General features: G+C 41.1%; 1 protein-coding gene across 1 annotated transcript in view; it reads right to left on the bottom strand.

Moving 5' to 3' along the window:
- The window catches only part of LOC124607277 (monocarboxylate transporter 13-like), a 97,152-nt gene that overhangs the window by 24,116 nt on the left and 50,627 nt on the right, over positions 1-22,409 (bottom strand). The window contains exons 5-6 of the mRNA XM_047139556.1: positions 16,403-16,890; positions 7,889-8,019 (exon numbers count right to left, since the gene is read on the bottom strand). Coding sequence (XP_046995512.1) covers positions 7,889-8,019; positions 16,403-16,890 — 619 coding nt within the window. The remainder of the gene's footprint in view (positions 1-7,888; positions 8,020-16,402; positions 16,891-22,409) is intronic.

Below are 22,409 nucleotides of genomic sequence, written 5' to 3'. Positions count from 1 at the left end.
GTGGACATTGATGGGGGGAGAGGTGGAGGAGATGGACAGAGAGAGGGGAAGAAGGAGGTGAACAGAGAGAGGGAGGAGGAGGCGGGAGAGATGCAGGAATCCGAGTGAAGGTGTAGTGGGACAGTGTGCTGGTAGAAAAGGAAGAGCAGGGAGGAGGATGTGAACAGAGGAAGGGAGGAGGAAGACACGCTCATAGAGGCAGGATGAAGGAGTTGGACAAAGAGAGGAGGTGGAAGAGGTAAACATACGGAGGTGGGAGGATGAGCTGGACAGCGAACAGGATGAAAGAAGAGATGGACCCAGAGCAGGCATAGGATGTGTGTGCAGTACATTTGTCGGATGCATATGTGGGTGAAGCCGTGGGGAAAAGATCTAGTTCTGTTCACTTTTAGCGATGAATGCCATGTCATTATTGATCCGTGTGCTGATTTTATGACAAACAATCTGCTCACTGCCTATTAATAGATAAATTAAATAATAATGGTATCTATAAATGAAAAAATAAAGTACGCTATCACAGAAATTATATTCATATTATTTTTTTCTTCGTGACCACTGCCAATTATTTATTTGTAATTATACTATTAATATTAATCAGAATGGTAAATTACTACAAAATTAAAAAAATCACAAATTTACTCGAATAATTACGTAATTATATGTTACTCATTGTATGTAGGTGATGTATTATTAGACTATTCATTAGAGTTCCATAAAATGTAAGTTCATAAAAGTAGAAAAACTTTTAGAAGTATTGGACTTTTAAAACTAAAGCTAAAGTAAAATTCTTATTTTTTAAAATTATTTTGATTTTTTAGGCATGTGGACATGTGTATTACCTTTCATTTTTTCAGGAAATTCAGAAATTTCTTTGAAATTGCAGTCTGTAAATAATTTACTTTCTAAGTTTAATGGAAACTACAGCCATAATTTTTATCGAGAGCATGCAGCTTTACTGTATGGTTAAATGATGATGGCGTCCTCTTGGGTAAATTATTCCGGAAGTAAAATAGTCCTCCATTCGGATCTCCGGGCGGCGACCACTCATGAGGACGTCGTTATCAGGAGAAAGAAAACTGGCTTTCTACGGATCGGAGCGTGGAATGTCAGATCCCTTGATAGGGTAGGTACGTTAGAAAATTTAAAAAGGGAAATGGATAGATTAAAGCTAGATATAGTGGGAATTAATGAAGTTTGGTGGCAGGAGGTACAAGACTTCTGGTCAGGTGAATACAGGGTTATAAATACAAAATGAAATAGGGGTAATGCAGGAGTAGCTTTCACAATCAATAAAAAATAGGAGAGCTGATAAACTACTAGTTAACGCTTTAATGTAGCCAAGATAGACACGAATCCTACGCCTTCCACAGTAGCACAAGTTTATATGCCAACTAGCTCCGCAGATGACGAACAGATTGAAGAAACGTATTATGAGATAAAAGAAATTATTCAGATAGTGAAGGAAGATGAAAATTTAATAGTCATGGGTGACTGGAATTCGACAGTAGGAAAAGTAAGAGAAGGGAAAGTAGAAGGTGAATATGGTATGGGGGTAAGGAATGAAGGAGGAAGCCGCCTGGTAGAATTTTGCTCAGAGAATAACTTAATCATACCTAACACTTGCTTTAACAATCATGAAAGAAAGTTGTATACGTGGTAGAGGCCTGGAGACACTGGAAGTTTTCAAATAGATTTTATAGTGGTAAGACAGAGATTTAGGAACCAGGTTTTAAATTGTAAGACATTTCCAGGGGCAGATGTGGGCACCGACCACAATCTAATGATTATGAACGGTAGATTAAAACTGAAGAAACTGAAAAAGATGGGAATTTAAGGAGACAGGACCTGGATAAACTGAAAGAACCAGAGGTTGTAGAGAGTTATAGAGAGAGCATTAGGGAACGATTGAGAAGAATGGGGGAAAGAAATACAGTAGAAGAAGAATGGGTATCTTTGAGAGATGAAATAAAAGGAATACAAACGTCTCAAAAATGAGATCGACAGGAAGTGCAAAATGGCTAAGCAGGGATGGCTAGAGGGCAAATCTAAGGATGTAGAGACATATATCACTAGCGGTAAGATAGATACTGCCTACAGGAAAATTAAAGAGACGTTTGGAGAAGAGAGAACCGCTTGTATGAATATCAACAGCTTAGATGGAAAACCAGTTCTAAGCAAAGAAGGGAAGCAGAAAAGTGGAAGGAGTATATAGAGGGTCTATACAGGGGCGATGTACTTGAGGGCAATATTATGGAAATGGAAGAGGATGTAGATGAAGATGAAATGAGAGATATGATACTACGTGAAGAATTTAACAAAGCACTGAAAGACCTTAGTCGAAACAAGGCCCCGAGAGTAGAAAACATTTCATTAGAACATTGGGAGGGCCAGCCCTGACAAAACTCTACCGATGTATCAGACATGCGAAATACCCTCAGACTTCAAGAAGAATATAGTAAGTCCAATCCCAAAGAAGGCAGGTGTTGACAGCTGTAAAAATTGCCGAACTATCAGTTTAATAAGTCACAGCTGCAAAATACTAACACGAATTCTTTAAAAACGAATGGAAAAACTGGTAGAAGCCGACCTCGGGGATGATGGGTTTGGATTCCGTAGAAATGTTGGAACACGTGAGGCATACTGACCCTACGAATTGTCTTAGAAAATAGATTGAGGAAAGGCAAACCTACGTTTCTAGCATTTATAGACTTAGGAAGAGCTTTTGACAATGTTGACTGAAAGACTCTCTTTCAAATTCTGGTGGGAGGGGTCAAATACAGGGAGCGAAAGGCTATTTACAATTTGTACAGAAACCAGATGGCAGTTAAAAGAGTCGAGGGACATGAAAGGGAAGCAGTGGTAGGGAAGAGAATGAGACAGGGTTGTAGCCTATCCCCGATGTTATTCAGTCCATATAGTGAGCAAGTAGTAAAGGAAACAAAAGAAAAATTCGGGGTAAGAATTAAAATCCATGGAGAAGAAATTAAAACTTTGAGGTCAGCCGATGACATTGAAATTCTGTCAGAGACAGCAAAGGAACTGGAAGAGCAGTTGAGTGGAATGGATAGAGTCTTGAAAGGAAGATGTAAGATGACCATCAAAAAAAGCAAAACGAAGATAATGGAATGTAGTCAAATTAAATCAAGTGATGCTAAAAAAAATTAGATTAGGAAATGAGATACTTAAAGTTGTAAATGAGTTTTGTTATTTAGGAAGCAAAATAGCTGATGATGGTCGAAGTAGAGAGGATATGAATGTTAGTCTGGCAATGGGAAGGAAATCGTTTCTGAAGAAGAGAAATTTGTTAACATCAGGTATAGACTTAGGTGTCAGGAAGTCTTTTCTGAAAGTATTTGTATGGAGTGTAGCCATGTATGGAAGTGAAACATGGACGATAAATAGTTTAGTCTAGAAGAGAATAGAAGCTTTAGAAATGTGGTGCTACAGAAGAATACTAAAGATTGGCTGGGTAGATCGTGTAACTAATGAGGAGGTACTGAACAGAATTGGGGAGAACAGGAATTTGTGGCACAACTTGACAAGAAGAAGGGATCGGTTGGCAGGACATGTTCTGATGCATCAAGGGATCACGAATTTAGTATTGGAGGGGAGCGTGGAGGTTATTCAGCTCTTGGTCTCCCTCCGTACAGGGGTATGAATGCACTAAGCAGATCCAGAAGGATGTAGTTTGCAGTAGTTACTTGAAGATGAAGAAGCTTGCACAGGATGGAGTACCATGGAGAATTGCATCAAACCAGTCTCCAGACTGAAGACCACAACAAAAATTTTAATGGAATACATAAATTTTCCATTTCTTCATTTGGTTGAGATGACATAAGAGTTTTTGCACACTGTGTTCATGTTGCAGTAATAACGAATACATATTTAACTATTTTTCAAATACTCATGATTTCTGATCAACACTATTTAAAATTATGCATCATTTGCTACGTGACGTTTGGCAGTTCTGTAAAATGTTTAGAGCTTCATATAGAGCCAGAAAAGTTAATCTCAATTAACATGAATTGATTGAGAAGGCTGTATGTATTTAAAGATAGTTTTTGTTTTGGCTTTGAAACATCAATAACATCAACAATTCTCTTGTATGGAGGAAATGAATTATTTAGCTCCTTTAGAAATGACTTTCTTTCAAATTTAGAATATTCATCCAAATTAAAGCGTTTTTCTAAATAAGCAATAACTAAAGAAAAAGAAAATTTAAAGTCATCGATAATTGGTTGAGACCTTGTGTTATCTAAATTTTTTAAATGTTAATGACATTGAAATAAACATGTTACTTATCCTATTGAGATTTGAGCTTGCTTTTTATGTTGGTTGCAACATTGAAAACACGCCAAAAGTTGAATCTCCTCTATTTCTTCCATAGTTAAGGTGAGCAGGCCAATAAAATAATTAAATGGCAGCTGACAATTAAAAAAGAAGACACAGGAACGCTGGTTAAGGGACTGTCCTTTCCAATAAAGGATAGATAGCAATTCTAATGGCGGAAGACCCTTTCATCACCACTACCTGGTTAGAAATGGCAGAAAAGATGATGACGAATCCGTACAGTTCATTATCAACAAAATGTCTGCAGAAACTGTGCAGTGGACTGAGGATAGGTAGTAGTGTTTCATCAGAAGGAGATAAAAGCTGCCCGAGATGTTATTCAAGGTGAATGGTTATTTGCAAGTACATGTTTACCGTCTTCTTTGCCAACATGAAACGAACGTGTCACTTCATTCTATAACTCGTCGCATTAAACTCTACCAGTGGATGCTACAGGGCTCCCGTTAATTATCAATTATGTGAGAGGAGACGAAGTCATATGGCGACAATGACAGGGCTCTTGCATAGCGATTGACGTAAAAATGTTGTGACCCTCAAGCGAGTGAAGGCTACTGATATACGCAGTTTTAAAACATTGTTATCAATGGCCGAAATACGAGCTAGACACGCTAAGACAAAATGAGAATACTAAGTTTCGCGGAAACAAAAGCAGAAATGTTGAGATTAGTGAAAGGAACGAACGCAGACATTTGTAGATTCGAATAGCGAGTACTTGATAAGGAATCACCATTAACTGAGCGGAAGGTTCAATAAGAATAAGTGACAACTTGACATGGGACATCTGCGTGACTGGGAACGCAGTACGCGAGACTAATCATCAGGTGCCTCATTTACATTCCCCTGAGCATCTTTAGTTGAGAAGATCGAGAACTCTGTAAATGAGAGCCTTTTTCTGTTCCCAGAACAACTGAAGTTCTATCTTTAAAAGAGAACTGCTTCCAGGGAAGCTGGAGAAATGATTTTTCTATATAGTCATTTTATCGAGTATTTTAAATGCTGGGGTGAGAAAATAGGTCGCAAAATGGGTTAGTGACACGAACGTCACTAACTCAGCCTGAAATTTAATTTGCTTTACAACATCGTTTGACAAGACCTTGAAATCCTGCAGTATAGAAATCTTGCAGCAGCTGTTGCATACAAGTGACTTATCGGACTATATCCTCATCGTATTCCGAGTATTATCCATCCCATGGTTTTTAAGAGATGAACTTCACTGAAGGCTAAGTCTGAAATAACGCCTAAGTTCGTCTTGCTGCATGAGGGCGGACTTTGTGATCCAGACGACCACTAGCTGTCAGCAATCCAAGACGTTTGCGACAAATGGCCTGGCGCAGATACTAAAAGTTCTGTAGTAACGTGTTGCCTTGATAGCTTCATCGTGACGTCTAAGGAACAGCCTTAATCCACCATCTCATTTTATTTCACTCATTTTTCTTTGCTTGGGGCGTGTTATTTCTAACTGTGACTTAGGTTCGTAGTGCTGAACCTGTGACTCGCCCCATGTGATGATTTGCAGTAGCCAACCACATCCTTCTTCAAGAAACTGTATGAAGTGACACATGGCTAGCCCCTTTCTATTCCATTTGTACTCTGGTGCTATCCGGTGTCGGACCCAGTGCGTACAAACTTTACGAAAATTCAACCACTTAAGAAGTATGATGTTGCGATTCAACTATCTACTACCACGCGACGGTCTTTGCGGATCATTTATTCCACGAGTTGCGGTGTGTAGTGGTAGTAGGAGTAGTAGCATTACTTATCCGTAGATATCTTTTTTTTAAAAAATAACTTAGTAAATAATTTAATGCCACACTGTTCACTCATATCTCACTATCAGTCACTGCACACACTACGCACACATTGTTTCATAACACTTCACTCACTACACATACCAACACACAAACACACACACAAACACACACACACACTGGTGATCTCTGGCATATTTTCTGTACCGCAAATTCCCATTTGCTATCCTGAAAAACTGAGTCAGCATCCCTCTACAATGAGTGAGACGTTGAGCTCAGAAAGAGGAAGAGGTGTTTGTTTTGTGCTGTGACAGAACAGGAAAACTCAACAGTCTTACCAGGAGGTTACTTGATTGAGATTCTTTCTCGTCCTAGTCAAATTTCTGCACTCAGTTGACTACAGCTTTCCACGAAGTACAGCTCCCAACGCATATGGGATGACGAGTTCTCTGTATATAGTCCCCTGGTGCACAAAAGTCAGACATCTGCGTACTGTTCTGGTAGGGTACACTCCTGTACTACATCTCCCAGTTTGCTATGTCACAGCTATTAACCACCCACGATGGAAAAGAGTGTATCGGCTAGCTTCCAGCCAATACGTGCTACCACCATATGGAAACACTCGGGAACGACTATTTGGAACAATATGCGGTATTCTGGTGTTTACGACTTATAATAAATTATAAGTGTTCTAATATTTGCCATCTTAAGCACAGGAGTTAGCGGTTGTTAAGGGAATCGTTATAAATATTTTAGCACGCAACCGCTAATGTTAGGAACATAGTCCACAGCAAAGCGTTTCAGGATTCAGGCTCCCATCATTTGGCTGTCTAAGTTAACCCCACATAAAATGCACTTCGAAAGCACTCAGCGTCAAAACATAAAAAGATTTAAAATCATTTAGTCATGAAGTCCCCCCCTTACTTTATAAATGGCAACAGCTGATGCCCTGCTCTGCTTATCCATGTTACCGCACATCCGCCAAAGCGTTCCTTCCGTAAAGCGGTGAACACCGGTCACATCAGCTGCCTCTCCGTACACGGAGTTGTATTATAACTATTTATAACGAAATTATAAATGTGTGCATGTATCATCCCACGGATGACAACTTTGTCAGCGATTGTGTCATCACATTCAAGGGCATAAACAATGGCGATGACGATCAGCTAACAGATAATTTTATGAAGAAGATTTGCGTCTTCCGAATAAGCAAAATCTTTAAAAGCACTAGGTAAAGAACGCAATTCTGAAATTTTCAACAGATGCTGATTATTCAAATTCTGATACTGTATATGAGCTGAAGAAACATGTTCAAAACAACAGTACAGCGAAACAGACTACAGTAATCTGTCAAATCTAAACAGAAAAATGTGGCAGATTTTCTTAAACAAGCTTACTATTGTACTTATTAAAGTCCACGGGTGTAACTGGGGAAGGTCGTATGAGGGCTGCTGTCTCCCCATTCCCTCTCACATCCCATTAGACCCTTAGAAAAATCTTCGCAAACCAAATTCGCACCCTTCGCTGCCAGGCAGACAGAGAGACAGACTACTTTGAGCCAACAATTCAGAACAATTCTATTCCTTCCAAATCCCTGAACGTTCTCTATCATGCTGAGGACTACAAATACGTTACGCACCTTCATGGAGAAGACACTTACGGTTAGGGTACCAGTGTCTCCTTTAGAGGAGCCCATATTTTTTCGCTCTCGAGTTGAACTCAGATTTCCGATATCTCTCGTGTCAAACATGCCGCATTCGAGTTAGTAATCGAGTAGGTGGAATTACAACCTTTTAGACGCTTTCTTGGGCGTGGTGACCACAGCGTCTGGGAAGGGCAGGCTGGACACACTGGTGACGGAGACTCGTGGCTGCCATCTGGCGTCCTTGCGCTGAACCCTCTTGCTGCCGCTGTTCTCGTCCTGCAACCAGAAATTCGTGAATTCATACACATTCCTCCCCACCACAAACCTGTATTGTGACATAAGCTATGAAAAGACATTATGTGTGTACAAACCATTATTCTGAATGTTAACTACTGTCAGGGACGATTCATTCACATCAAAGAAAAGGTTCGCTATTTTTTAATTATACAGGGTACTCTAAAATTCCTCTTAAAAACTTCTAGGACTTGTACAGGGGACTGAATAGACAATATTTTGAGTTGGAATCCATATTCTGAAACGTATCGTTTTCCTGCTAAGCCGTTTGAAAATGTGTTTGCTGTATTCGAGTCGCTGCAAGAGAATCCTTGACAGTTCCAATGGACTGGGTGGAGCAACTTCGCGTGCCTGCTACAACCAATCACATTATGCGGTTTTATAAACTTTTCTATAGCAACGCCTCTGTGTTGCCGGAGCTCTGTAGACTACTAGTGTTGTAGCCTGCAGCAGTTTGCGCTTCATAGTTGAGAACTGACAAGGGGGCTGCCAGCTGACAGGAATCAACTTACGCCAACTCAACTGCGGGTAGGTATGGGTGGGAATGGTGGTAGGCCGAGCAAGGCAGGGGGCAGGGGGGCGACGGTGCTTATGTCGGATCGGCTGACGTTGTTTGGTGTCTGTACTACCTCACTGTCGTAGTCCGAGCCTCATTCGCGTGGTCGATGGTTTGAATGAAGAGTTTGGTTGATGAAACACCTGTACAGACAGAAGAAGATTTGGTAGCACGAATTGTGGTCGCAGCAGAATAGACTGCAGAGACGCCAGGTGTGAAAGAGCGTGTGTACCAAAACAGTATTCGCAGATACAATGTGTGCACCGAACTTGGTGGTCGCCACATCGAACCTTGCTCCCAGTGGATCAGAATGCTAACCCTCTTTTGAAAATGATAAAAACGGTAAGTTTAACTGTAAACAATAGAGTCTGGGAAAACTGATACGTTTCATGTCTGTTTCTTTGGTTATTAATGATTGGAATTATAAAACAAGTGATGTACTGGACGACGGTTCAAACCCGCGTCCGGCCATCGGCTGATTTAGGTTTTCCGTTGTTTCTTAAATCGCATCCGTCAAATGCCAGGATGGTTCCATTGAAAGGGTACGGCCGACTTCCTTCCCCATCTTTTCCTAATCCGATGGGACCGACCTCGCTGTTTGGTCCTCACCCCCCAATCAACCACCAACCACTTCGATGTTGATGATGTACCGAGCCACGCCTATTAAATTACTTGTAAAAGGGGTCGCCTTACAGGCATGTTTTCAAATGGCTCTGAGAGCTATGGGACTTAACATCTGAGGTCATCAGTCCCCTAGAACTTAGAACTACTTACACCTAGCTTACCTAAGGACATAACACACATCCATGCCCGAGGCAGGATTCGAACCTGCGACCGTAGCGGTCGCGCAGTTCCAGACTGAAGCGCCTAGAACCGCTCGGTCACACGGCCGACGGCGTGTATTCAAATGGTTGTAGCACGGAAACAGTACGTTTGCAGACATGAGTTCCATTTCGAAATATTATCTACTCAGTGCCCTCTACACATCCTAGAAGTTTAAAAGGGAATTTTAGAGCTCCCCACAAAAGTGAAATATAGTGCTACTGGACCGATAGATGTGTTTGTTTAGCGCTCGTGTGGTCATTCGGCATCGTCTGCTTGATGGCTGCTTTCTGTAGGATTTTCCATGGCTTGAAGTCTTCAGCTATATGCTTCCATGACACAGTTGTGTTCACAGTTGCAGCGTAATTACTTAGAATTATACATGCAGACGTTACTTCTAAGTGTATGCCGAAAATAGGCCAACATGTAACCATGACGATTTTTAAATAAAAAAAAAAAAACGAAACGCGTGTGTTAAAATAAATACGGATTTTAGAAGTTCCATAGATAGATCTGAAATACATTAAGGGATGCTCAGTATTTGTCCATGAGATCCAAAAGGCACCTGAAAGCGGCGGCGAAATTGATTCTGTATTCTTTGACTTTCGTAATGCGATCGTTGCAATTTTCAGCTGACTCCTAGGGAGCAAAATATGAGCTCAAGAAATAGTGGACTGGTTTTATCACCAGATTGCATACTTCCTAGGCAACAGAACTGAGCACTAAGAGAAATCACCAGATCAAATTTAGCTTTGGTTGTATCCTCAAAGAACGTTACAGGACCGTTACTGCTCAAAAATACGGAGGTTCGTCAAAAAATATGGAAATGCCGTACGAAATGAATGCTTGAACGTAAGTATAGTCTAGCCTAGACTGCAGGTTTCGCTGTTGTATTTGGTCCTCAACGGCACCTGTACAATGGCCACTATACGTTTCAATTGTCGGTAGTGGTCAGAGCAGTGTTTTGTGTAGCTGTGAGCGCATTATGTCGGAGATAAGTGAATCTGAACGTGGAGCAAATTGTTGGGGCTCGTATGGTGGATGCAAGGTCGCATTACCGCCAAAGATTATGTCACCATTTTGACTGATCTGGTCCATTCCAGAGTACAATGTCTGTTCCCCAGCGGTGATATTCACACAACTCGCATCATCCGTGACTGGTTTTGTGAGCACGAAGATGAATTATCGCATCTCCCCTGGCTACCACAGTCATTAGGTGTCAATGTCTTTGAGGCTTTGTGGTCTGCTTTGGAGAGATTGCAGTATGATTGCTATCCAGCTGCATCATTTATACCTGAACTTGCCACTATTTTGCAGAAAGAATGGTATGACTGGAAACTATTCTGAAAGCCAACGGGTTTCCTACACACTATTAGACATGGTAATGTGATATGTTTGTGATTTTCCCGTACTTCTGCCCAGACCCTGTGCGTAAGGCTCTATGACGCTCTTAGTCCACAGTGCTTTTGAAAGTAAGCAAGTCTTACAAAAAAAAAAGATTAATGCTCGGAAACTCGCAAAAGATATATACTTGGGTCTTGCAGTTAATTCTTAATGTAATCAAATGGCACATATTATGAAAAATAGGCGGAAATGTCTATAATTGTTTGATCACGTAGTTTGGCTATCAGTCACAAGAAACAGTTGTAATCGTAAAGTATCTAGGAGAAAATTAGTTGCAAGTAAAACATAAGAATCTGATTCGTTTCCTTAAGTGCGTGTGTCACTGTACTTATTGTAGATTTTGTACTGGTAGCACTGATGGTCGGCGCGTGTCGAGTGCAGAATGGAGAAGACGTGAAATATCAGAATGTCTGAGTACGAACAGGTCACGGTTGCCTCAGAAGTATTGCTGTGCTCCATTAAATACCACAATATTGCGCCGAGATTATACTGTCAGTGCCTTGATTCGGTGGAATCTGCTGCAGCTAGAGTCAAATTCCGTGAGCATTAGTATCCGTCCGAAATCTGTCTCGTATTATAACAGCGCATGAGCGAGTCATAGTGCAGCTCGCCCCTCACGTGGACCTCTGCTCTCTGTAGATTTCGGGACGGAACGGTAACTACTGGTGGAGGACTATCACCGGAGTACACCAGAAGTAAGGTCGCGGTTTTCCTCTAGTGACGATCGCAATAAACGCTCACTATATGTTGAGGGCGTGCAGAAATTCCTGAAGTGATGTATCCCACTAGCCAGCTGGGCTCTGCTCTGGCAGTATTAACGTGTGTGGAATTTATACAAGAGATGAAATTGTCAGCCATCGTTTATTGTCGACGGTAGATGCAGGGTACTGCTGGAAAATAAGGATGGGAAAAACCGACCGGTTAAAACAGATACCGGAATTTTAGTTCTGCATAACCGGTATTTTTTGGTATTTGTTTGTACTCGGTTATAAAAAGTGTTTAATGAATTTTTTACTAATAACCGAGTAAAAAACGGCAATTAGCTACAGCAGCAGTGCTAAAATTTAGTATTTTATCAATTTTCAATAATTGTAGTTGCTGTAGTTGTATGTATCGAAATTTTATTACTTTAAGCGATTTCAGGCATTGAGTACGCTTTTTCAGAAGGCTGTACATAAAAAAAATGTACCACAGATAAGTAGAAGCTACATATGGCTGTGAAAATTAGGAACGAAAAGTTTAAAAAATTTGAAAATTAAAGACAAAAAGTGGTATACGCTTATAATCATCGCATTGTCTACGAATGTCAACATAACATGCATGCAGCATGTTACTGTGGTCCTAAAAAAATACAAGAACAGTATGTAATACAATGATGAATGCATCAGTATAAAAAGAGCTCGTAAATGCTTAAATGTGATTCGTAGCGCCTGAAAATCGTCTCAGGGTGGGGGCAAAGTACGATGAAATAATGAAACAAAACCTTATACGACTGCAGTTGTCATAAGGCATAAACGAAAATGTAACTGCACACAAACTGGGTAATAGATAATATATAAAAAACTAATGATAAATAAAATAAATTTACACCAGCGATAAGTGGCGCTATGGTTGGGAAATTTGGGAACTAATCTCAAGACAGCTGTAGTGGCCGGCCGAGGTGGCCGAGCAGTTCTAGGCGCTTCAGCCTGGAACCGACCGACCGCTACGGTCGCAGGTTCGAATCCTGCCCCGGACATGGATGTGTGTGATGTCCTTAGGTTAGTTAGGTTTAAGTAGTTCTAAGTTCTAGGGGACTGATGACCTCAGATGTTAAGTCCCATAGCGCTCAGAGCCACAGCTTTAGTGAGGTTGGTAGCATGCTAGCAGGGAACCTTTCAGCAAAAAGAAAGTGCGAAGCTCATCAAGGGGCTGGAAACTGTAATTGGAGTAAGTGAAGAAACAGTTCTCAATCACTGTCTAATATTAAATCTTGGAAAGTGACTATAGAGGAAAGAAAATGTAGTCACAGTTGTGTTATAGTAAAACAACTAGTGTTGGAATATATACAGGTAACAAGTAACTTTTATGAAAGAATTGTAACTAGAGGCGTTCATACCACTTTTTACGGTACTGTTTTAGAACACATCGTTGAGCTGGTGTAGAGATGTCAGTAGCGTGTCAGCGGGAAATATGGCCGGGCAAACAGCGCACCAGATGCACCAATGGGAAAGAGGAAATGACAGGTGTAAATGGCAAAACAATTCCCAGTCAGGAGTTTTCGTTTATGCCTTATGTCAACTATAGTTGTGTAAGGTTCTATTTTGTATGAACACATAGTAGATTTAGTTTCTGAGTTTGTTGTTCTAAACACAAATTTGACGATTTGGAGCCTGTTTTACCAAAGTATGTTATGCAGTATGAGGAATGTTTGGCTTCATTACTACCTGGATTACTTCATAAACTGATTATATAAACCAATTTTACATGTTTATAGAATGGAGTCTGCTAAGAATTCCCTAAAACATTTTATAAAAGAAATGTTGTTTTAATATCGCAAGGAGTTTGATTTGGATTGTATGTAAATAACGTTTTTTTCAAATTTCTTTCTTCAATTAGCATATTAACAATTATTTGGTGTTGTATATCCAAATTGTGCTACCGCAGTACCACCTGATGGATTTATCAAACAGTAGATGTGGTCGCATCTCAGTCTGTAGGGAGCTGTTGTATAATCACGAGGACTTGGTTCGGCCCTCTATTCTTATGTTTGTACATACTCTTTATTTTAAATTTGACATTCCGATATCCGTTGATTTTCGTGATCTTCATATGAATATTCGAGATGTGACACAAAACAAAGCACAGTTGGAGGAGCTCATGCGAATTTGTAGTGCGTAAGTTATGTTACTTTTCCTAGCGTACGAACAATTAAGTTTGTATATTGTTGTACTTGACTTGCAACCCTATTTATCCTGTCAACTTGATTCTACCCATTGCAGATACAAATGAAGGTAACATAATCTTACCGAAACCGGTTATCGAAATAAATCCTTTACTAGCGACATTGGCTTTTTGAAATTTTTTTCTTTGTTTATTGCACTTCCGGTCGCCCCCATTCTGACACACTGTCAGAATTATAATTAAATGAGATGAGATGAGATCGCGCTGCATTGAGCACTGACGAATCGCAATGTGACTTGGGTGGCAGTTAAGTGGGCTTGCATGTATTAGCCTCTTTGGCTTGCACACGTGTGACGGAGTCTTACAAGACACACTATGCAAGTAGCTTTGTGTGTTGTACAGTGAAAATCGAAAATCACAAATTTGGTGTCTTGCCAATCAACCACTAAATCTTCAGTGTCTGAGCAGACGCAGCTACTAGTCATATTTTGCAACTGGTCCATACCCACTCGGCAGTGGGGCGGTTATTGTTACATTACGGCGCTAGTGGGATGCCAGTTCACCTGTCATATGCCGACCATTTAACACGGGTACGACAGGGGATCGCTGTCCGTTATCCCCACTCCAAAGAACTAACGCGGACGACTAATGCACCAACAAAGTAGTGAGGCGCCAGCACTTTGTGATAAGCAGACCAAATAAATTCACCACATACGTAGCTCTGTTAACAAGCTAGCACCCAGCCCAGTAGATCTGAGGCAGAAGCTTCATATTTGGTGACACATTTTACCTCTTTATAAAGCGTTCTGTGTGTTGCTCAACTGTGTTAATGCAGTAATTTGGGAACGCATGTGTTAATTATTTTGTGTTTGATTTCAAAAGAGTTTAGATGTCCTAGTCACGCAGCAAGTCTTTGATTCAACAATGGATCTTATATATTTTCATTTGACAATTGTAGTTCAAAACGAAATCAAAATATTCTCATGACCATAATACTTCTGTTAGTCTACTTAATTAAATAATTGCGAGCCTCGTATTTGCTCTTTTTGAAATATATTAGAAGCTGACGCAAAAGATCCAAATACCAAACTGTTACTGTGTAAAGTGAAATAGTGGTAATGATAGTGGGTTAATTTTTGACACAGAGAAGTTTTCTGTCTTGTTATTCCAGTTTGGTGTTTCAAACTTTTGCTCAATCGTCAAAGGCAAATGAAAGAATTTCTTCTAATCCATGGGTAAGAATAATTTCCTTCGCCATCCTAGTCGAATCAATCTGTGTACTTTGTCTCCAATGACCAACACGTCGAAGGGGCGTTAACCTCCCAGAAGAAATGCCTTCTCTACTTTGATGCCTTGATGTGAACAACGTATTGCCAAAGCTCAGGGTATCATTATTAAAATTTGGTACTCTGGTAATGTAATTTTCTTTGTTTGAAATCTTATTCCCGTATTTAGTCACGACTCTTATAAGGCATGAATTTCATGTTGTTCTAACATGATGGCGAACAGAAGAGGTCGCAATATGCTGACCAGCCAGGGACCCTGAATCTGAATGACAGTCAGAGACAGATACAGGACTCTATACAGGGTAGTAAAAAGAGAAGTGTTAAAAAGGAAAACAAGGCGTGAGAAGAAATTGGTGGAAATGTAGAGAGGATGGTTGGTGAGGTTCGTAGAGCTGAAGCATGAAGAACGATCAAGTCAATGCGAGTGTCAACTAGTGACGAGCAACATCATAATATTATTAGTCATTGTCAATGGGAAACGCATTTTAAGAACTTATTCCAGGAAAATCGGCCTGAGTTTTCACATAGTTGCGAGATGCTGCAACAGGAGGAGTTATGACGTTGAGATATAAAAGATTTTCAGCAGGCTGTGAGGAGCCTTAAGATGAAAAAGGCACCAGGATATGGGTCTCTTCTTTCAGACTTGGCACAGAAAATTCCAGGTTATGGGAGTGACAGTTGAGAACAGCAACAGATTTTGCCTGTATTTTGTAGATGAAAGGTTGTACAAGTAGAAAGTGGAAATGATCTCAGGTAAATGATAAGGACACTTAAAGAGGAGTGCAATAAGTCTGACCTGAAGATGAATACGAAGAAGTATGAGTACTTGTTTGTTGGAACGGAAAAAGTAAATAATTTGGATGGAGAAGTAATTGTAGATATGGAAACTGCAAAATATCTTGGAGTATTGTTTAATAAACAGGGCAGAAGTAATGATGGAATCCTAAGTAGGATTAATAAAGGACGAGTTGTAACAAGGGCAATGAACTCTGCTCTGTGGAACAAAAAGATAAAAAGAACAACGAAGAAGAGAGTGTATAAGACTGTAGACCGGAGTGTAGTTTTGTATGGAGCAGAAGCGTGAGACGTAAAAAAAAAAAGCTCTTACCACTGAGATGGATTATTTAAGACGAAACTCAAGCTGTACTATCTTGGGTAGGACAAGAAATGACTTAATCCGACAATGGATGAATATGGATAGGTATAACTGTGGAAGCAAAGAATATGAATGATGGGGGAAGTCAAGACAGAAGAAGATGGCGACTAGTTGCGGAGAAGCGGCGCCAGCCGTAGATATTATGCAAGAATAAAGAGCTACTACTGTTTCTAGAACCGTCTGTGTGCACCAGATTTTGGTTACTATTTTATGTGAGTGATAAGTTTTAATAATGACTTACCTGTTTGAAATTCTTACCGTAAAGTTTGTTTCCTTTTCCAGAAGATCTTGCTTTTCTTTTTCTAATGATTTGACATCATTGCCCAACACATCTGGGCTACTATGATTTTCAGGTTTCATCTTCTGTGCGTTAATGATATTCCTGTCCGCGTAATCTACCGCCGGACCATTTTTGGTATCGGTCTCCTTTTCTGCGAAAGTTTCCACTGTTTTACTGTTTTGTGACACGGGGTTTAGCCTGCTTCCGCGGTCATCACGCTTTTCCGCGTGTTTAATTGGCCTCATCACTGCAATTCCAGGAAACAGCAAGGCGCTGATGGCGCACAGCACGCCCTGCGTGGTCCTGAAGCCTATGGCGGCGACCAGCTGCTGAGCCATGAACGGGATGCCGACCGTGCCCAGACCGACCGCCAGCTGCACCAGGCCCATGGCGAACGTCCTCCTGCGCTCGAAGTAGCTGTTGAAGCACGTGAAGGCCGCGGGCATCACCAGCCCCAGGCCAATACCTGCAACGAGGACACTATCCACTGTACATGGCGTGGGAATACTTACGACTTTTCTGCTGTAGCGGTTAACTAAGTGGTACAATGGAGGTAGCTGGGATTCGATGTCCAACACTGGTGATAATCAGTTAGTTCGCACCTAATGAGCTCTCAGACCTCTTAATGAACAGAACGCAATTAGACTCAGTTTACTAAACAGTGTATAAATAAAATGTATTGGCTATAATATATTATGCTAGCTGAGTACCTGGCATTGCCTGGGTATGTGTTCATTCCAATCTTCTATTCGTTCAACTCTTCCTTCTTCCTCTCTCTGTCCATCTTCACCAGCCCCCTCTCTCTGTCCACCTCCTCCACCCCCCACTTCTATCAATCTACTCCTGCCCATCTGTCCATCTGCTACTTCCCTCTCAATTCCAAATCCTCCTCACCCTCTCTTTTTAAGTCTCCTCCTCCCTTTCCACTACATGTCCATCTCCGTCTCCTCCCCCCTCTATTTTTGTCCGTATGCTCCTCCCCCTCTGTCCATCCTCTCCACCCCTCCCTAATTCCAACTCATCCTCTACCTCCATTTGTCAGTCTCATTTAATCCTTCTCTGTCCCTTCTTCTTTCCGTTCTATGTCCATTTTCTCCTCCCCCTCAGTCTGTTCATCTCCTTCTTCCCAATCTCTGCCTGTCTCTTCCGCCCCTGTCTGTGTCCATCTCCTCCTCTTTCCTTTCTCTGTCCACTTCTTCCTCTCCCCTCTCTCTGTTCACACCCCTCTACCCAACCTCTGTCAATCTCTTCCTTCCCCACCTGGCACGAAGTCGGCGTTCCAAAATATCCCAAAGGTGTTGTATAGGATTTGGGTCAGGACTCTGTGCAGGCTAGTCCCTTACTGGGATGTTGTTATCGTGTAACCATTCTGCCACAGGCCGTACATTATGAGCAGGAGCTCGATCTTGTTGAAAGATGCAATCGCCATCCCCGAATTGCTCTTCAACAGTGGGAAGCAATGTAGGCCTCTGCTGTGATAGTGCCACGCAAAACAACAAGGGGTGCAAGCCCCCTCCATGAAAAACGCGACCACACCATAACACCACCGCCTTCGCATTTTACTGTTGGCACTACACACTCTGGCCGATGACGTTCATCGGGCATTTGCCATACTCATACCCGACCATTGGATCACCACATTGTGTACCGCGATTCGTCACTCCACACAACGTTTTTCCACTGTTCAATCGTCCAATTTTTACGCTCCTTACACCAAGCGAGGCGTCGTTTGGCATTTACCGGCGTGATGTGAGGCTTATAAGCAGCCGCTCGACCATGAAATCCAAGTTTTCTCACCTTCCACCTAACTGTCATAGTACTTGCAGTGGATCCAGATGCAGTTTGGAATTCCTCTGTGACGGTCTGGATAGATGTCTGCCTACTACACATTACGATACTCTTCAACTGTCGGCGGTTCTGTGTCAACAGACGAGGTCGGACTGTTCTGTACGTGTCCCTTCACGTTTCCACTTCGCTGTCACATCGGAAACATCGGACCTAGGGATGTTTAGGAGTGTGGAAATCTCGCGTACAGACGTGTGACACAAGCGACACCCAATCACCTGACCACGTTCAAAGTCCGTGAGTTCCGCGGAGCGCCCCATCCTGCTCTCTCACGATGTCTAATGACTACTGAGGCCACAGTACGTGGCAGCACAATGCACCTAAAATGAACACGTACGTTTCTGGGGGTGTCCGGATACTTTTGATGATATAGTATATGTCTTAAATCGGACTTACGTTTGCGAGGCTTCTAGTAATAGTTCTAAATATATTTCGCGGGCTTACCGCCAGATTTTCTTGTCGGATCTCCACCAAAAGTCTCCAGTTATGCAAGGTGGTGTAGGAACTCAATATCAGAAACCAGTGCATAACAGCACTGGATGTGCACTGTCACGGAATTATCTATAGATACTAAGAGTCCCCCACCACCCCGCCAGCATCGTTTGCATACCACTGGTATACTCTATATTTAAAAATGTTAATAATACTCAAAAAGATACTACTTTCTAAAGTAAGACATGGTCTTCCTCAGGGTTCAAGCTCTCTCCATACCAAATACTACCGGAATCGATTCACTGGTAGAATCGTGAAAACGTGACAGAGAGAGTTACTTTCGCAATTAATAATATTGATATTAGTCTGAAAGTATTTGTATGGAGTGTAGTCATGTATGGAAGTGAAACGATAAATAGTTTGGACAAGAAGAGAATAGAAGCTTTCGAAATGTGGTGCTACAGAAGATTGCTGAAGATTAGATGGGTAGATCACATAACTAATGAGGAGGTATTGAATAGAATTGTGGAGAAGAGGAGTTTGTGGCACAACTTGACTAGAAGAAGAGATCGGTTGGTAGGACATGTTCTGAGGCATCAAGGGATCGCCAATTTAGTATTGGAGGGCAGCGTGGATGGTAAAAATCGTAGAGGGAGACCAAGAGATGAATACACTAAGCATATTCAGAAGGATGTAGGCTGCAGCAGGTACTGGGAGATGAAGAAACTTGCACAGGATAGAGTAGCATGGAGAGCTGCATCAAACCAGTCTCAGGACTGAAGACCACAACAACAACATGGAAGTATGGATTAAACACGTTGAGAATTGGACAAACGTTGTATTGATTATGTTGAATTATACTACGTAGACCTTATCAAACAATAAATGCATTTTCACAACGACGATAAAGTTAAAAGTGGAACAGTAAATGGCTTTTTCAAAGAGTAAATATTTTTGTTAATTTGCGTAATGTTTTTCAAATCAATAAATATCTCGTACTACATAGTTTGTAAAGTAAAGTAGCCTATCTTCTTTATCAGGACTGAAGCTATCTCACGTCAAATTTCAGTGGTTTATTCGTGGAACTGTAACAGAGTTACTATCGCATTTATAATTTAAGTATGGAAATGTGGATTGGCGTGGATTAAACACGTTGAGGACTGTGCAAGCACTGTATGGTAGCTGCTACCCACGGCTACGCTCGCGTATCAGTAAAATGAAATGAGATGTGCGCGTCGCTTTATTGGCCTAGAGAGCCCGTTTGGGATATTCGGGAGTTGGTGTAAATCTTTGTATCTGACGCAACTTCGGTGACTTGCACGTGGACGATGATAAAATGATGATGTGAACAACATGAACATTAAAACGCGAGCAGAAAAAAAATGCAACTCCAGGGGGAACTGAACATGGGAATCCCTGAGCGTGGAACAGTTACGCTAACCACATAATAATTTTTTTTTATCCTACGAAGGCTACGAATCCCTTGATTATCAGCTAGCTATTACAAGCTGAGCAAATGAATGTCCTTTAAAATATGTTTAAAAGATAGGAAAGTCCTGACTCAGTGGGCATGCTTTGGAGCCTCTTTGCTCCTGAGATTAGAAAAAACAGTCCTCTGGGCCGGATTTGAACCAGCGACCTATGAATAACTGGGAATCTTCTGCTACAGTCGACCGCTCTACCAACTTTTTTTCCTTTGTATTGCCTCCTAGCTCAATTTTCGGGTACTTCGTTCTTACGTACTAGTAGCCCTTCAGCTGAAAACGCACCATATTTGCGACCATTATTTGCGTTTAATGAGCACAGCTGCTGTTTTTCTACACATCTCATACGATACCAATATACACTTACAATTCCAAAACAACACATTTATTTCGCTTTACGAATCACTTTCAGCTTCAAATACTATGCCTCTGATATTGATACGCAGCTAGGCAACGTCGTAAGCGGTTACGTCCATTACGCAAGGCTCACGAGAGAGGAGACAGCTAGCATCAGCGTGGAAACAAAATTCTGCGACGCCCAACGCGGGGATCGAACAAACGACCCTGAGATTAAGAGTCTGATGCACTACCGACTTTCTCTCTCTGTCTCTTTCTTTCCGAACTCACAATCCCGGCATTGCTCACGGCTACTGCCTTATAAGTACCCTGCGCTACCCAATGGCGTGTTCATGAGATATTCGCGGGAATTCGAACGCAAGAAAGATGTTATAAGGTACGCACAACGCTCAGTGGCTAAAGTGTGACGGGTTTGTGACTCATATTAGTATGAAAGTATGGATTAAACTCGTAGAAGGTTATATAAACACTGTATTTATTATGTTGAGTCGTATTACGAAGAAGATATCAACATTAAAAGCATTTTCACAAATATGATAAAGTTCGAAAGTCAGAGTAAACAGCTCTTTCAATGAATATGAATATTACAGAATTTATAAAGTAGCCTATGTTGTTCCTCAGCGTCCAAGCTATCTCCGTACTAAATTTTATCAAAATAGGTTCAGCGATTTAATCGTGAAAGCGTAAAGGAGAGAATTATTTTCGCATTTATAATATTAAAATGATATAATTCTGCAGATACATTCAGCGGCATATGTGAATACTGGCTGCAGAATGTGTCGCGTATAGAGCCAGGGCAAATAAATAATAAATTAAAACGCCATGCATGACGTGGCAGTTTTTCACGCATCTCAATATTTGACGTCATAGCTCCTGAACTACGTGTGGTACAACGATATATTTGTAGGTACATTCAATGGCAAATGTGGATGATGCCTGCGAAAAGTGTTGCGAGTTGAGTCAGTAGCAACGATGTGATAAATTTTAAAGTCTTGCTTGATGTAATAGTTTTCCACACATTCTGTGTTTACGACGTCGTACCTCCTGAACAAAGTGTCGTGCAATGATGTAATTTATCCGGTACTTTCATGGGTATATGTGAATAGTGACTGCAAAATATGCAGTGAATACAGTTAATGGAAAAGAAATAATGAACTAAAACGTCATGCATTATGAGACAGTTTTACTGCTTGAACAGTGAAAATGTAGTAACCGACAAAGTTTTTTACTTTCGTCATTTTGTGGGTGTAGTCAGCGAGAAAAAGTTTCGTAAAGTTTGTTTTACAAATATGGAAGTGCTTTCATCTTCAAATACTAGATGACTGAAGAATGGGTATTCTCGCATCGTGGGCTACAGCCCCACCCCAACCACTCTGATAGGCAGGTGGTTCTTACCACCACCACAGAATAGAGAGTATACAGAAAGGAAAGCAGAGGACGACGCCTTCCATTTTAAGTCAAGCGTTGCGCTCTACGCCATATTGAAATAGAGTAAACGCGAAACGATATCTGCTTACTGCAACGTCTCGAAATTGACATTCTAACGAACGAAAGTAATCTAACCGACTAAATAAAAATTTTTACGAAAGGAAATGCTAATGAAATGAATTCATATGAGCTTTTAAATTCAATTTTGTTGACATGTGCAAGCTGTGAACTGCCACAGGTTTTAGCTTCAGTTTACAATGAAGCTACTTTGTTTTGTAATTATCCTTTTTTCACAATTTTATTATATTTCTTGACTCTTCTTTCCTGTGACTTTAAACTGGTGTATCGATTTCACTTCCAACAGAAACAGCTGTTATGGGACACTGCGGCGCGGGGTAGCCGCGTGGTTTGAGGCGTCTTGTAATGGTCCGCGCGACTC

Source organism: Schistocerca americana, chromosome 3 (genome assembly GCF_021461395.2).
Source record: "Schistocerca americana isolate TAMUIC-IGC-003095 chromosome 3, iqSchAmer2.1, whole genome shotgun sequence".
Classification (NCBI taxonomy): Eukaryota; Metazoa; Arthropoda; class Insecta; order Orthoptera; family Acrididae; genus Schistocerca; species Schistocerca americana.
Note: the sequence above shows the minus strand (reverse complement) of the source record. Positions and strands in the feature narration are given on the sequence as shown.